This window comes from Rhinolophus ferrumequinum, chromosome 5 (genome assembly GCF_004115265.2).
Source record: "Rhinolophus ferrumequinum isolate MPI-CBG mRhiFer1 chromosome 5, mRhiFer1_v1.p, whole genome shotgun sequence".
Lineage (NCBI taxonomy): Eukaryota > Metazoa > Chordata > Mammalia > Chiroptera > Rhinolophidae > Rhinolophus > Rhinolophus ferrumequinum.
Genome location: NC_046288.1, coordinates 47825570 through 47838952, shown reverse-complemented (window position 1 = coordinate 47838952; position 13383 = coordinate 47825570). Strand labels below are relative to the sequence as shown.

At 42.5% G+C, this 13383-nt stretch overlaps 1 protein-coding gene across 2 annotated transcripts in view; it reads left to right on the top strand.

Moving 5' to 3' along the window:
* UNC5C (unc-5 netrin receptor C) overlaps positions 1 to 13383 on the top strand; it is a 370552-nt gene that overhangs the window by 345849 nt on the left and 11320 nt on the right. For both annotated transcript variants that reach the window (XM_033106151.1, XM_033106150.1), the window contains 2 exons: positions 8515 to 8664; positions 10711 to 10875. In XM_033106151.1, coding sequence (XP_032962042.1) covers positions 8515 to 8664; positions 10711 to 10875 — 315 coding nt within the window. The remainder of the gene's footprint in view (positions 1 to 8514; positions 8665 to 10710; positions 10876 to 13383) is intronic.

The following is a 13383-nucleotide window of genomic DNA, read 5'->3' as shown; positions in this document are numbered from 1 at the left end:
TCCATTATTTGCAAGACTTAAATCCTAGTGGAAATAGACTAGAAATTAATAGAGAACAAGATTATAGTTGGGTAAGTTTTGAAACACTCCAGGAAAAACACACACGTACGTGGAAACAAGTAATTTCTGCCCCACTATCCAAATGGTACAATTTGTGAGAATTTCCTTTTACAATAAAGGGCTTCATTCTGAACTCTGAGGAGTTATTTGCATACAATCTAGGCAGTATGTGATGTTTATTGAATTTCTGACAAATGTACATACGATACAAACCAAGTAATGTGTATTAACACAAGCTGGCTTTCCTCATGTAGTCGTTTGGCACAGAGAACAGTCTTCTTTTCATTTCTTCAGTTTTCACATACCCTAATCCAGGCTACAGTATGGTATAGTAAGTCTGTGAAATATCATATTTCGTGGAGGGAAAAACAGTAGAAAGTAAAAGAAACACTGAAAATTCAAGGAACTATGAAATCCAGTTAAGAACTTTGTGCTACTCATTTGGGGGGTGCGCTGCATTTGTAGTCAGGTAACCTAAAAAAGTTTTTTTGTCTTTTTTTTCCATCCTGCCACTTGGCGCCTTCCTCACCAGTGTCCTTCTGATGCTCCGTCCATGACAAATCGTGACTCTACTGAGCCCAGAACACCTGAGGCCTGCCTCTTCTCAGCCTACTAACATGGACCCTCAATTGAATAGGCCCCATTAAGCTATCTTTTCTTTCAGTTCCTTCAAACAACCTCAAAACTAGCCTGACCTGTGTTTCATATTTTCAGAATCCTTGTCTCCATAATTACCATTGGCCCTTAACATTGGGGTTAGGGGCACTGACTCCTGCACAATCAAAACTCCATGTGTAAATTTTGACTCCCTAAAATCTTCAGGTGTCCCTTGGTACCTACGGAGGATTGGTTCCAGGACACCAGCGGATACCAAAATTCTCAGATGCTCAAGTCCCATGTATAAAATGGTATAGATTTTCTACATCTGTGGATTCCTAAATGCAGATCGAACGTTCTGTTTTCAATCCATATTTAGTTAAATTCGTGAATGTGAAATAACAGGGATACAGAGGATGGACTGTATATTTATCGAAAAAAATTCATATATAAGTGGACCCACACAATTCAAATCCATATTGTTCAAGGATCAACTGTGAATATTCATACATGTAACACATGTATTAGATAACACCAACAAAATCTGTGTTAAAAGTTACAAATTTGTTTTCCCTGATGAGAGTATGGACGGATGTGGCATGATGGGAAAGCTTACCTCAGGCTGGCTAACTCGATTGGTTCTGCCACTCATCAGCTCTGTGGCCCTGGTCATTGAATTTGACCTCTTTGGACAGTCATTTGGTCTGCATCAGGGACCCTCAGAAGATTCAAGGAGATCAAAGTTATTAAATTTCCTGGTACAAAATAGACACTCAATAATGTTAATTATCTTTAGGTGGGCATTTAGATTATACTGGTATTTTGAAGATAATGGCTCAATGAAAATATTAACTCTAATTGCGATCTAATTGTGGGGTGAGTTTCAGGTTTAGTGGCAGGCTAGCTGGTCAGCCATTTAGGGGCAGGGATTATGGAGGTACATCTAAATGCATTCCATCTTTATCGTCTTCTCATGAGACACGGTCGTGTCCTTGGCTCTATCACATATTTGAGAAATGACCTGCCATGTTGAATTTATTTTTTTAAGAGAGAGAGAAAAGAGGGAAGAGAAAATAGACATTGTGGTAGGCAGAATAACGCCCCCCCCCCCCCACGCACAAAGATATCTACACAGAATGTTCAGAACCTGTAAATGTGTTACCTTACATAGCAAAGGGACTTCACGGAGTTCTCCCCTAGAGCCTCCAGGAAAGGAGCAACCCTAACAACATCTTGATTTTAGCTCAGTGGGACTTGTGTCAGACTTGTGACCTACAGAACGATAAGGTAGTAAGTTTGTTGTGTTTAAAGTCTCTAAGTATATGATAAATCCTGACTACAGAAATAGAAAACTAATACAGAAGTTAGAAAATAATGTGTTAAGGGTGAAAAGAAATACAAGAGGATTTCAGAAGTTCTAGAACAACCTAGAAAGTCCTATTCCTAATACATAGTTATGAGAGATTATCTTTTCCTTAGAAGTATGCCCAGAGGTGGACACGTGACACAGTCACTTCCCTGAGTGCTACCCTTTGGCATTTTGCTTCAGAAGTGTCACAAACCACCCTGACTAGGCAGACTGGAAGTGGCAGCTCAAACCAAGCATCCGTGGTGGCAGCAGCTGTGGGAGCAGCAGGCAGAGCCCTAGAAACTGAGTGACTTGACTGGAAATGTTTGTACATGGTCACTGGCGTCCAGCCTTGTTGTTATTAGGGATGAAATATGGCAGACAAACTCAGGGGGAGAGCAAAGCTCCCCAGTGTGAGCACGAGAAGAGAAAGTAGCACAGCCAGGCCAGATGCCAGCAGTGATGACCAGAGCCAGGTGGAGAGGCTGCTGACAGTCAGATGTTCCCCACAGCCAGCTCTGCAGCCTGAGGCCTGAGGCCAGAGGAGGAGTCAGCACGGGGGGAGCCGAGAGCAACGCGGCTGAAAAGCTGGCAGGGAACCAGCAAGAAGGATGGCGCTCTGTCTGGCCTCTGCTTTGGAAGAGGACAGGCTCACAGCTGTGATAGCCACAGTGGCAACAGCCTCGGGAGCAAAGACAGAAATTTCTCATCCTCAGTGACAAGGGCAGGTTTCAGCACAGGATGAAAGAATGAATAGGAGCAACGCAGGTTCCATAAAATCTGATGGGAGATGTGATTTTTCTAAGAACACTAGTTAGCACAATCCTTGAAAGTTGTTGGTCTTTGGAGGTTGAACACACGTGTCATGTTGAACATTTGCCAGTTTGTTCTTTGTGCCCCCAGAGCCCTGCGCCCATATGGCAGAAACATGGAGACGGTGGGCACAGGTCTTGAACTGCACAACTCGGCCTTTGGTGCCTGGTCCAGCACTCTGGACAGAGCATGGAGTGCATGTGGGTCCCTTTCCATGGGGCGGTCTAGCCAGGCCAAACGAAAACCCCCTGGAGTGCAAGGCTGGCCGCTGTTTCACTGCCCTTCGCACTCTCACCCCTGAGTGGGAATCTTAGTGGCTTCCCCACGATAGCTGCCTCCACCTGCTCAGGGTCCTGGCGCTGTCCGCAGGCTCCTCAGCAGCACTAAATACCATCGATTCAGGGTTCTGTTTGCATCAAGAATAAAGAGTACGCAGACAAGCCACATCCCAGAAAATACCAAGAAAGAAGCAAGACAAAGTAAAGCAAAGTCTTGATTTAACCTCCTCAAACCTTCTCTACCACAAGAGATTTTAATGAGTTATATGAGGTTTAGGTTTAATCATTTGTGTTTTCCATTCTCTAGTTGATAAGATTTCTAATAAGTAAAGGACAGGACTGATTGATGGGAGAGATGTTGGAGGGAAAACAAGACAGAGTCACAGACACAGAGAAGGAAGTGAAAGGCTAGATAACCCACAGGTAGGACATCCCCTCTTGAGAAACTGGAAGCCAAGACAAGTGCCTCCGAGGACGAGGAAGAAGGCACAGTTCAGAGCAGTGGTGTGAGGCAGGAAGCAGGTTCTCGAGCAGGACGTGGGTGACCAAAGGACAAGTTTGAGCACCGAGTGTGGCCCCAGCACCTCCCACAGTTCCCTACACAAAGTCACTGCTTCACACTTGGGAAGAAACTGGTCACGTTCTTGTACACAAGCGTCAAGCATCTCAGTGTACGCAGCTGTCACCTGGATGTTCTCTTGTGCATTCTTAGTGAGACTGACTCTTCAGGGAAATTTGGCCAGGCTGGAAAGGACCGGGAGGAAGAGGAAGAACCAGAGCGGCAGTGCAGGCAGATGCAGTCTAACCCTGGCAGGAATGCAGAGTGAAAATTCCGGGGTGAGGAAACCAGAGTGTAGGAGTTGTCCGGCTCCTCCCAGGTGCCTTGTTCTGTCAGGCCTTAATGAGGGGGAAAACCTATCATCTCAGAGCCTGGGGAGCTCTGGGTGCAGGCCAGAGGGGCTCCCTTTTTTATTCAGATGCTTTTAAAACAGTTTGGGTTTATTGTGGCTCTTAAGTGGCCCGGGCTAATGGCTTGGCATGGATCATGTCTTGGTTTAATTGGTTATTGTGAAAGCTTCTGTGTTGTGGAATCCCTTGTCTCTGCCTTTCGAGCAATCCCTCACAGGTTCCCTGAATCAATAGAATCCTCACTCAGGGCCACCAAGAAGTTTGGGATGGGGAAGTAGCCATCTCACAGGTTTGCTCAGATCCCCATGGGGCACCAGGCTCTGTGGGGGGGCTTGCAGCTGGGGACATTACGACTGGGGTTCTTGTGTGTATTTCAGATGGGCTAGAGATACCTCCGTTGATAACCGACCCCTGAGAGAATCTTTTCAAGGTTAACTTAGAGGGGTAGAAATGGAACTGCCAAAGGAAAACAGAAAGTGACCCCTTCTGTAGAAGCAGAACAAGTTCCTCAGAGCACCAGGTAGAATCACCTGGGGCCAAACAAGGCGCTGACGTGGGGGTGCTGCCAGAAAGGAGGACAACCTTTGCAAAGGAAGGTGACATTTATATTTCTGACAACAAAGAGCCTAGATGATCCTCATTCCTATGATGCCATTTTTTCCCCAAGGTCATGATATTTTTCTTAAGTCTTCCTAAATCTTTTGACCTTAAATATATTTTGTTGCTATTCTCTTTTAAGGTGTGTGAAATAGCCTAACAGTTGGGATCCAAAAGCAGACTGTCAGGAAGCTGTCTTAGAGCAGAACACACTATGTTGGGGTTGTTGGTCTCCCTGCCGTTCTTCATGAGTGGCTGGAAGCAAGGACGGAACTTGTCTGTGTGCCCCAGAGCCTGACGTGGTTCCTGGCAGAGCACATGTGCTTCATTGACGCTGAATGAATGCTCCCAGGAAGACTGAGAGAAAAGCATTTAACTGTGACGCTGTATCTTATTGATACACACATCTGTTATTTTGTTGTTGTTGTTCTCTTACTTATCTATGTCATATGTATAATAACCAAAACGATTAAATGCAGAAGGAATTTCAAAATTCAAGCTTTTTGAAATATAAGCTATAGTATTTTTAAGTGGGATTGGCTATAAAACATCTGAAATCATAATACTTAAACCATAACAATATAGAATAAAAGCCGGATTAGCCTCTCAAGTGGGCTTGCTTCTTCTGTCTTCTGACACAAAATTTATACATGGGATTTGCTGAATGTGGCAAGTCATCTTCAACTCCTGTACGGTTTTAGATGATGTTAGTTGTCAAGGAGTTGTTTTATTGATTGATTGTAATATCTTTAATTTTCACTATCATATTTTTAATTTGTGCTTTAGTTATTGTCTTCTCCTTTATTTTGTTATTTCCTTTAAGTTGAATATTCGGTCCTGAGTGTGATGATACCAGTTGCTGCTTTTCAGGGAAAAAAATGTTAAATTTAAGTTTGGTAAGGATCATTCTTACTGAGTCATTTACTCCTGGGTTGATATCTCCCAAAGGTTCTCGTGAAAGGACAGCTGCCCAAGCCAGCAGTCTCCAAAATGGAGTTCACACACCCCTGTCCCAATGAATCTATGGGGTAAAAAAATACAACATTGATTCTTCTGTGTTTTTCTTAGCTCATATTTTTAACTTTATATTTTACAATGTAATATTTTATTATACTGATGTGTTAATATAGGTGTATAATTTATAAAGAAACATTTGAAATGCTTGCTTAATTTTTGACTGATGGGCATATGCAATCACATATGTTTAGAGACCTCTGCTCTAAGCCTGGATGAATCCTGACGGGCAGTTTAGCTTTCACCAGAGTTCATGTCCAATTGAAGGGGAGAAAAAAAGTCAGGTTTCTCCCAGCTCTGTGCATTCCGACAACTTCGTGTCATTTTGGTTAGTGAAGAGAGGGAAAGCTTAGGCGTATGGAGAGTGTGTATTCCCTGGCCCAACTGTCTAAAATGGCACTTTATTTGGGACTTCTCTCAAAAAAAGGCTCAAGCCAGCCCAGTTTCTTTCCCCACTAGGAAGAACTCTTTACCATGAGTTAAAGTCAATGACAAAGTCAAGGACTGAGCCTTATTCTTGGGCTAACTCCAAACCCAGACTTTGGGCTCAACATATGGCATTTGATTTCTTGACTTCAGGGTCATGGCCAATAGGCAATTTAGGCTTTTTTCAATGATCCTCCCTGCCAAAAAAACTGACAATGCTCTCGATATCCTCTGGCAATCTATGTTGATTGTAGCAATGGGGTGTGGATTATACATTGTTGGGTACAGTTACCTCCCGGAATGCAATGCATCTTCTTTCAGACATCCCAGGCAGATAATTGGGACATAATGAAGATCTATAGTAATCAGATAATTACTATCGATTGCTCTTTAGACGTCTTGATGAGGTAATTAGGGTATACTGGAAAGAAGCTAGAACTGATTGATTGGCATGACTGTAATCTCAAAGATTTCTAATTGTGTTTCTTTTCTTCTAATGGCGTATAAACAAACATCATTTTAGCTTTAGAATTTCTCAGGTGCCAGGTTCACAGGGAACATCAGCTTTCTCTATTATGCTAACTAGACGCTGAACGTGAACATGATCAACATAAGCTCATTATGCCTTCCTGTTGAAGCAGAAGGAACTGTAATTAACCCTCACTTTTCTTACTCGTCTTCATTTCCACATGGTCAGGTTCTTGTCCAGGAACGGAGTGTGAAGTGCTGTGGGAGGGCGTTCCATGAGGAGCATGTGTGACTCTGGGTTGGGTGGATCTGTACAGCCGGCTGGGCACCCTCAGAGCCTGCTGAGCCGTAGGCACAGCAGAGCCAGGACACAATGACACAGCCTATGTGTCCAGGTGGCCAACTGACTGGTTGGGGAGTGGCTGACTGTTCAGGCTCCTGTCACAAGTAATAGCTACTCATCAGCCAGCAGCAATGTTGAATACTCTCAATGTCAATATTCTCAAGCAGCTGGACCATGCCTGTGTCTCCATCAATGTGCTATTGCCTCATCTCTTTCATTAGACACTAATTAGAGGAGTGTCTGTCTGAGACCACATTCCATATTTTCCTAATATTTTCTACACCTTATAAGACCTTTCAGCAGATTGCATTGTTCAGAATAGTGGCCTGAGTCAGAGATGATGGATGCTGACAACCACTAAAGAAGCAGCTTAAAATGAGCTGTTTACATCTAATCAATGATATCGGTGAGCTCTGCACTTACTGAACTACAATCTGGTTCCCATACTCACAATTCTCCACTGTGACCCATCCATACTTGTTACCATGGTAGGTGCCCAATATAGGTGTATGGAATAACCTGAATGATCGCCTGTGTTATTGAACCCCATGCTTTCAACTGAAATATCACCAAAAAATAAAATTTTATTTTTCTTTTATATTTTTATTGAACCCCTTGAACCCTTATTATTTTCTTGAATTCCTATTAAAGAAAAGAAATGTCACAAATTGCCAACATATTTGTATCACTAAAACTTTTAAAGCATGAGAGGAGCCATGTGTGTGCAGGGATGGTTCAAACAGCAAAGGAGATCCAGGATATTTTGTTCATTGATAATTTGTGGTTAGATGCTGTTTGGATAATTGCAGCTGTAGCTGGAAATGCTTCATTAACTCCCATTAACTAGCTTGAGGAATGAAAGTATATATAGAATCTGTCTTCCTTTTACATCTTTATAGTATAAGTAAAGTTACATAGTTTTTTTTTCTTTTTGCATCAGCCACAGATCTTGAGAAATGAGATGTTCTTTTTTAAATTTAATCCGAGTAACTGTTTAGTTCGATATTTGGTGCTGAAACACCTTCCTAATCTGTATCAGAATATTTTCCTCTAATAGGACATACAATGGATATATTTTAATTTTTTTGATCACTTGGAATCATGCAATGGATAATTTTAAGCAAAATTTTATTATTTTATTTCTATAAGAAACTACAAAAGATTGAAAAAATGCCCCAAACACATTCCAAATTTTTATTCATTAGCTTGTTTCACCAAGTCTAAGACACGGATTTGTTTTCTAGTTCTTTAGCCCTTTACCTAAAAGTTCGTTGAAAATCTACTTATTTATCTATTTATATATATTTCTAACAATTTTGTTTTTTAATCTGGGCTTTTTCCCATTTGGTGTTCTGACCGTTGTTTTCCTGTATTTGACTAAATATGCCACTTATCTTTCGGTAAGTGCAGGCTGTACTGAATTTGCCCCACAACAGTGTGATATAGATTGCTGAAGCACACGTGATGGTCAGTAGGATCCAGTCAGATAGAAACCGGCAGGGGCTTCAGTTGGAGGGTATCGAGGCTGCAGAAGAGGAAGTCACATGTTGCACAAGTTAGCAGGATGGGGGTAGGCACAGTGAGGAAACATTTGATAAGACAGCCAACAGACATGACATGGATTCGGTAATTTGCTTTTGGTTTTGGGTGTGTCATTGTAGGAAGTTCTGCAGCTTGAGAGACAGATGGGAGGACAGCTCCTAGAAGAACCTAAGGCTCTTCATTTCAAAGGCAGCACCCATAACCTGCGCCTGTCGATTCACGACATCGCCCATTCCCTCTGGAAGAGCAAATTGCTAGCTAAATATCAGGTAAGGTTCCTGAGCTGAACTGAAGGCTTGGAGACAGCTCCACAAAAGAGGACTAAATTATTTAGACATAAAACATTCCCTTCCTTGAAGTTAATCTTACATGTGCACTCGTTTCTCCAAAATAGCTTGGGATTATTTAGGATTTTTGAAAAATACTCTAGATATATTTAAAGGAATGTGTTTTTTTCTTAATTTTTTTCAAATAATTGTATTGTCATTGTTTTGTTTTTAACAAATAAGATTTCTGAGTTCATCATTTCAGTTCATTTTCAGAGTAAATGTTTATATCGAATTGATTTTTAAAAACCTGAAAATGCATTCATAGGAAATACAGAGGAACATTGTTATCCATGTGAAACAAATTAGGCTTCAACCTTCTAGAAGAGTATCTTTCTGTTGAAAACTTAGAAAGAACCCCAGTTTTGAAAGTGAAATGGCATGTAAAAATAAAACCTGGTCAGAATTTTATTAAATACAGTATGAAAATTCTGGCCCCAAGTATCATTGTATGTACTTGTGGGAAAATCATACGACTCCCCAGGGGCTTCCGCCTCCTTCTTCATCAGTCAGCCTGAGCTCTCAGGAGACTGTGTTATGGGATCCCTAGCCTCATACCCAGTCCTAGGAAATGTACACACACTTAGGTAAACTTTGAAGCCTTGTCTATGTGCATGCAAATCCAATCCCATGCCCCAGCACTGTAGCTGGACTGGTTTTGATTTCCTGATATAAGTCAAGGAACATACTAGAAGGAGGGGAGGGGAAGATTTTCCAGCTCCATTTTTACTCTCGTAGGTCCAGTACTCACACAGAAATTGTGGGAAGCAACCCTACTAATTTGCTAACAGTCTCAAGCTTCCACGAGGGTTGTGTGCCAGACTCTTCTGAATCACTCTGCATTTGATTGAGAGATCTGGCTTTTAACTTTCTCATAAAATGTCTTCCTTTGCTTTTTTCTTCTCCCTATTTTGCAGCTGCCATGTAAGTCCACACATCTCCCCCCACAACCCTTTTATGAACAATTTGCTTTGTGCAATCATAATAGAAAATGCTATTTATATAATAATGATAATTCGATATTAGTTCAAGCTAAGCCTGGCTGCATTTTTATTATAATACCATCCACCAGACACTCATGCACTTTGGTTTATCTCATCTAACCCCAGCCCATCTAGGTACTCTTTTACTTATTCTTTCGCAGATGAGGAAGCTGAGGCATGGAAAGGTTAAGTGACTTGCCCAAATCACCAAGTACACAAGGGGAGAGTGTTCTCATTTGTATTGAATTCTCTGCTCTTAACCACCATGTCCGCCCATTTTTTTTAATGTATCAACCGTTTTCTTTCTTTCCTTTATTGATAAGTTATTCTAGGATGGGCTCTGTAAGTTGGTCTAGACTTCTTGAAAATGTATATCTGTTCGAGGCTTGGTGTGTTTTTTTAGGCCAAGGACATTTCTGCAGCATCAAACCAAGTCTGCAGTTTCCAAGTATAGTGCATGTTGCCGGCCCCCTGTCCTGTGCAGAGGGAGGATATAGGCATGAAAGGGAACTGGATCAGCAAATTATCCTTTAGAGCTTCTTTGCTTTTCTCCAGAATACCACGGCAGGGATTCCTTTTAATGAGCAATGACTGGAATGTGTGGGTTTTATTTTGGGGATTTTCTAAACTTAAAAAAAATCATTTACAATGGCTTCTCTCTCTCTCTCTCTCTCTCTCTCTCTCTCTCTCTCTCTCTCTCTCTCTCTCTCTCTCTCTCTCTTTCTCTCTCTCATAAATGAGACAAGTAGATTCTGAAGGCTGACTCCTTGGGTTCAATTCTCAACTCTGCCACTTACTACATGTAGGACTTTGGCTGAGTTATTTAACATCTCTGGGTGTCAGCTTTTTCATCTGAAAGGGGGGGTCAGGATGTACTTATGGATATAAGTACATTTGTTGTAATGACTAAATGGGGTGAAACGTGGTATACTGAGAAAAGTACTTGGCAGCCCAGTGTCTGATAGTTACTTTTAGTATTTGCGGTTAACATTTTTATATCCTTTAGGAAATTCCTTTTTACCACATCTGGAGCGGGTCTCAGAGAAACCTCCACTGCACATTCACTCTGGAAAGATTTAGCCTGAACACGGTGGAGCTGGTTTGCAAACTCTGTGTGCGACAGGTAGAAGGAGAAGGGCAGATCTTCCAGCTAAACTGCACCGTGTCAGAGGTAAGAAGCTCTTGTCTGTCTCAGAAATCAGGGGAGAGGAGGACCATGGGGAGGAGAGAACATGTGGAGTATAAAGGTATCTCGATATAGGCCAAATGGGCAGGAGTCCTAAAAAGCTTTCTATAGGTCCTATTTATTAAAAGAATTGTATTTTTAATGAACATAGGGAGCTAGATGCATAAAAGAATATAATAAGGAATTCTTTTTGAAAAACGAGACTTTTATTTTTTACGACATGAATTTAAGGATCCTGTTCCTGCTTTGTACAACAGATCTGAATTCCAAATATGAGGTTTAGTTTAAGTAATGTGCACAAGGAATAACTTTTCCCCAGGCATCCCTTGATGTGCCACCTTCCCGCCTCCTCTACATCTCCTCCCTGGTCCCTTCTTTCCTCAGGGAACCTGCCTAACACTGGTAGGGTGGAGGAGAGAGACCAGCCTCTGACCCCACACCTCCTTTTTTTCTTCTCTTCCTTTTTCTCCTTGCTGAAAGGAGAAATCTCTTGGTCTCCTTTCTATCTTACACATCATTCTCCAAATATGAAAAGATTGGCAGAGGAAGAGGGGATAGGTGTGGACAAAATGGGTGAAAGGTACAAACTTACGATTATAAAAAACAATAAGTCCTGGGGATATAAGGTACAGCACAGTGACTATAGTTAATCCTACTGTATTGCATATTTGAAAGTTGTTAAGGGAGTAGATCTGAAAAGTCCTCATCACAAGGAAAAAAATTATAACTATATATGAGGACAGATGTTACCTAGACTTACTGTGGAGATCGTCACAATCATTATGTTGTACATGTGAAACTAATATAACGTTATATGTCAATTATACCTCAATACAAATAATAATTAAAAAGTAAAATTAAAAAAAAAAAAGGAAACGAAAATATGCCCATTTCCCAGGGGTGGGAAAAATGTTTCAGAAATAGAAGTAAGATCTACGAATTTTTCCCCTAGTGGCCATCACTTTGCTTTTCTCGGCTATGATCGTCACTCAGTTCAGTCGGGCATTTTTATAGTCCCTATTACAGAAATAGCAATAGGCCCTGCTAATTAAAACTGCTCTATATGGAAAGAGGGGGTGTGCGTGAACTTATCGGTTACCTTGGACCCCAAGGCTGTAGTTTGAACAGTGGAAACCCTTCACACTGGAGGAACAAAGGAAATAGAACAAGCCAAATGGTTAGAAGGCAGCATCTCCTCCTGGGGCCTGGAGATAGCTCAGCTCTGTGCTGTTTGCTACGCCACAGAGCACAGGATTGTCGTATTTTAAAACTACAGCGGGACAGCATATGATTTAAAAGATTTCTTCTCTCTCTCGCTGTCTCATGCAAAGTGACAAATGAAATGTCAGGATGTTCAGCATGTCTCCCTCCACATGTTGTATTTAAAGGCTGCCTTCCTTAGCAAACCGAGGTGGGAAGAATGGCAGCCTCCACGATGCTCCATCCTTCTTTCCCACAGCCTGCGGAGGTTCGGTCATCATTTCCTCCTGTAGTTTCATGAGACTTTTGACTCATAAAACAACTTTAGTCACAGACCCCAGTGACATTCATAAGGAATGATCTCGGTGTCAGGGTGCCATGGCAACCGCCAGGCCTTCCTGAGGCGCAGGCCCTATCTCCCAGGCACACAGCACCACCCCTGCTGGCTCTGGAGGGTGTTTTCACTTTCTAGGCCCAGCAGGTCTGCAAAGTTCAATAACCACCCAGCTCCAGTGACAACAAAGGCTGCAGAATTTTGGAGGGGGCGAGGAGGTCTGCTCCTTTGATGCTTGCTTTCTGTTCAGCGGGAATGTTTGCCGTGTAATGAAAAGGTGGATCAGATGCAGCCAAGAATGAAAAGATCTGTGGAGGGCTCTTCCCTGCTAGGTCCTAGGTCCACCATCCTCTCATCCAGAAGAGACAGTTTTGCATAGTGTGATCTCAATTTAAGGACTTTCTTTCTTGTGCCATCATAGAGGAAAGACGATTTCTCTTGCAACTTGGCGGCAGTCAGCTCAGAGAGGCCAGCCTTTCAGTCCTGTTGGAGGCCTTTGCCCATGTGTGATAGACAAGCCCATTTAACAGAGGGAGGGGCAGAAATGACTGGAGTCAGATGACTTTGGGGATTAAGGGGCACTGTGCTGCTTTTACTTCTGGGTCACTGAGTCCCACTGTCGTTGTTAGCATTTGAATGTGGTGCCTGCAGCCCCCAGAGGGGGCAAGTGTGGGGCTGGGTTCAGAGATAGGGAGTGAGGCTCAGCTCTGAACACTTGGCTCTAGAGAGCCCTGAAACCCAGGTCCTCATCAAAAGCTCTGAGAAGGGGTTCACTGTGACTGATAAACCATAACCCAACAGAAAAGGCTGCATTGGTGGTGTCTATTTTCTGCACAGGGCTCCTTCCTAGGGTCACCTGGCGAGCTGGCGGGTGGGCCGGGTTTGCAGTTCCAATGTCTTCTCCCCCGAGAATGAGCTGACTTGCCAGGAATGTGCGGCTCCCGCTCCCTGCAGCCACC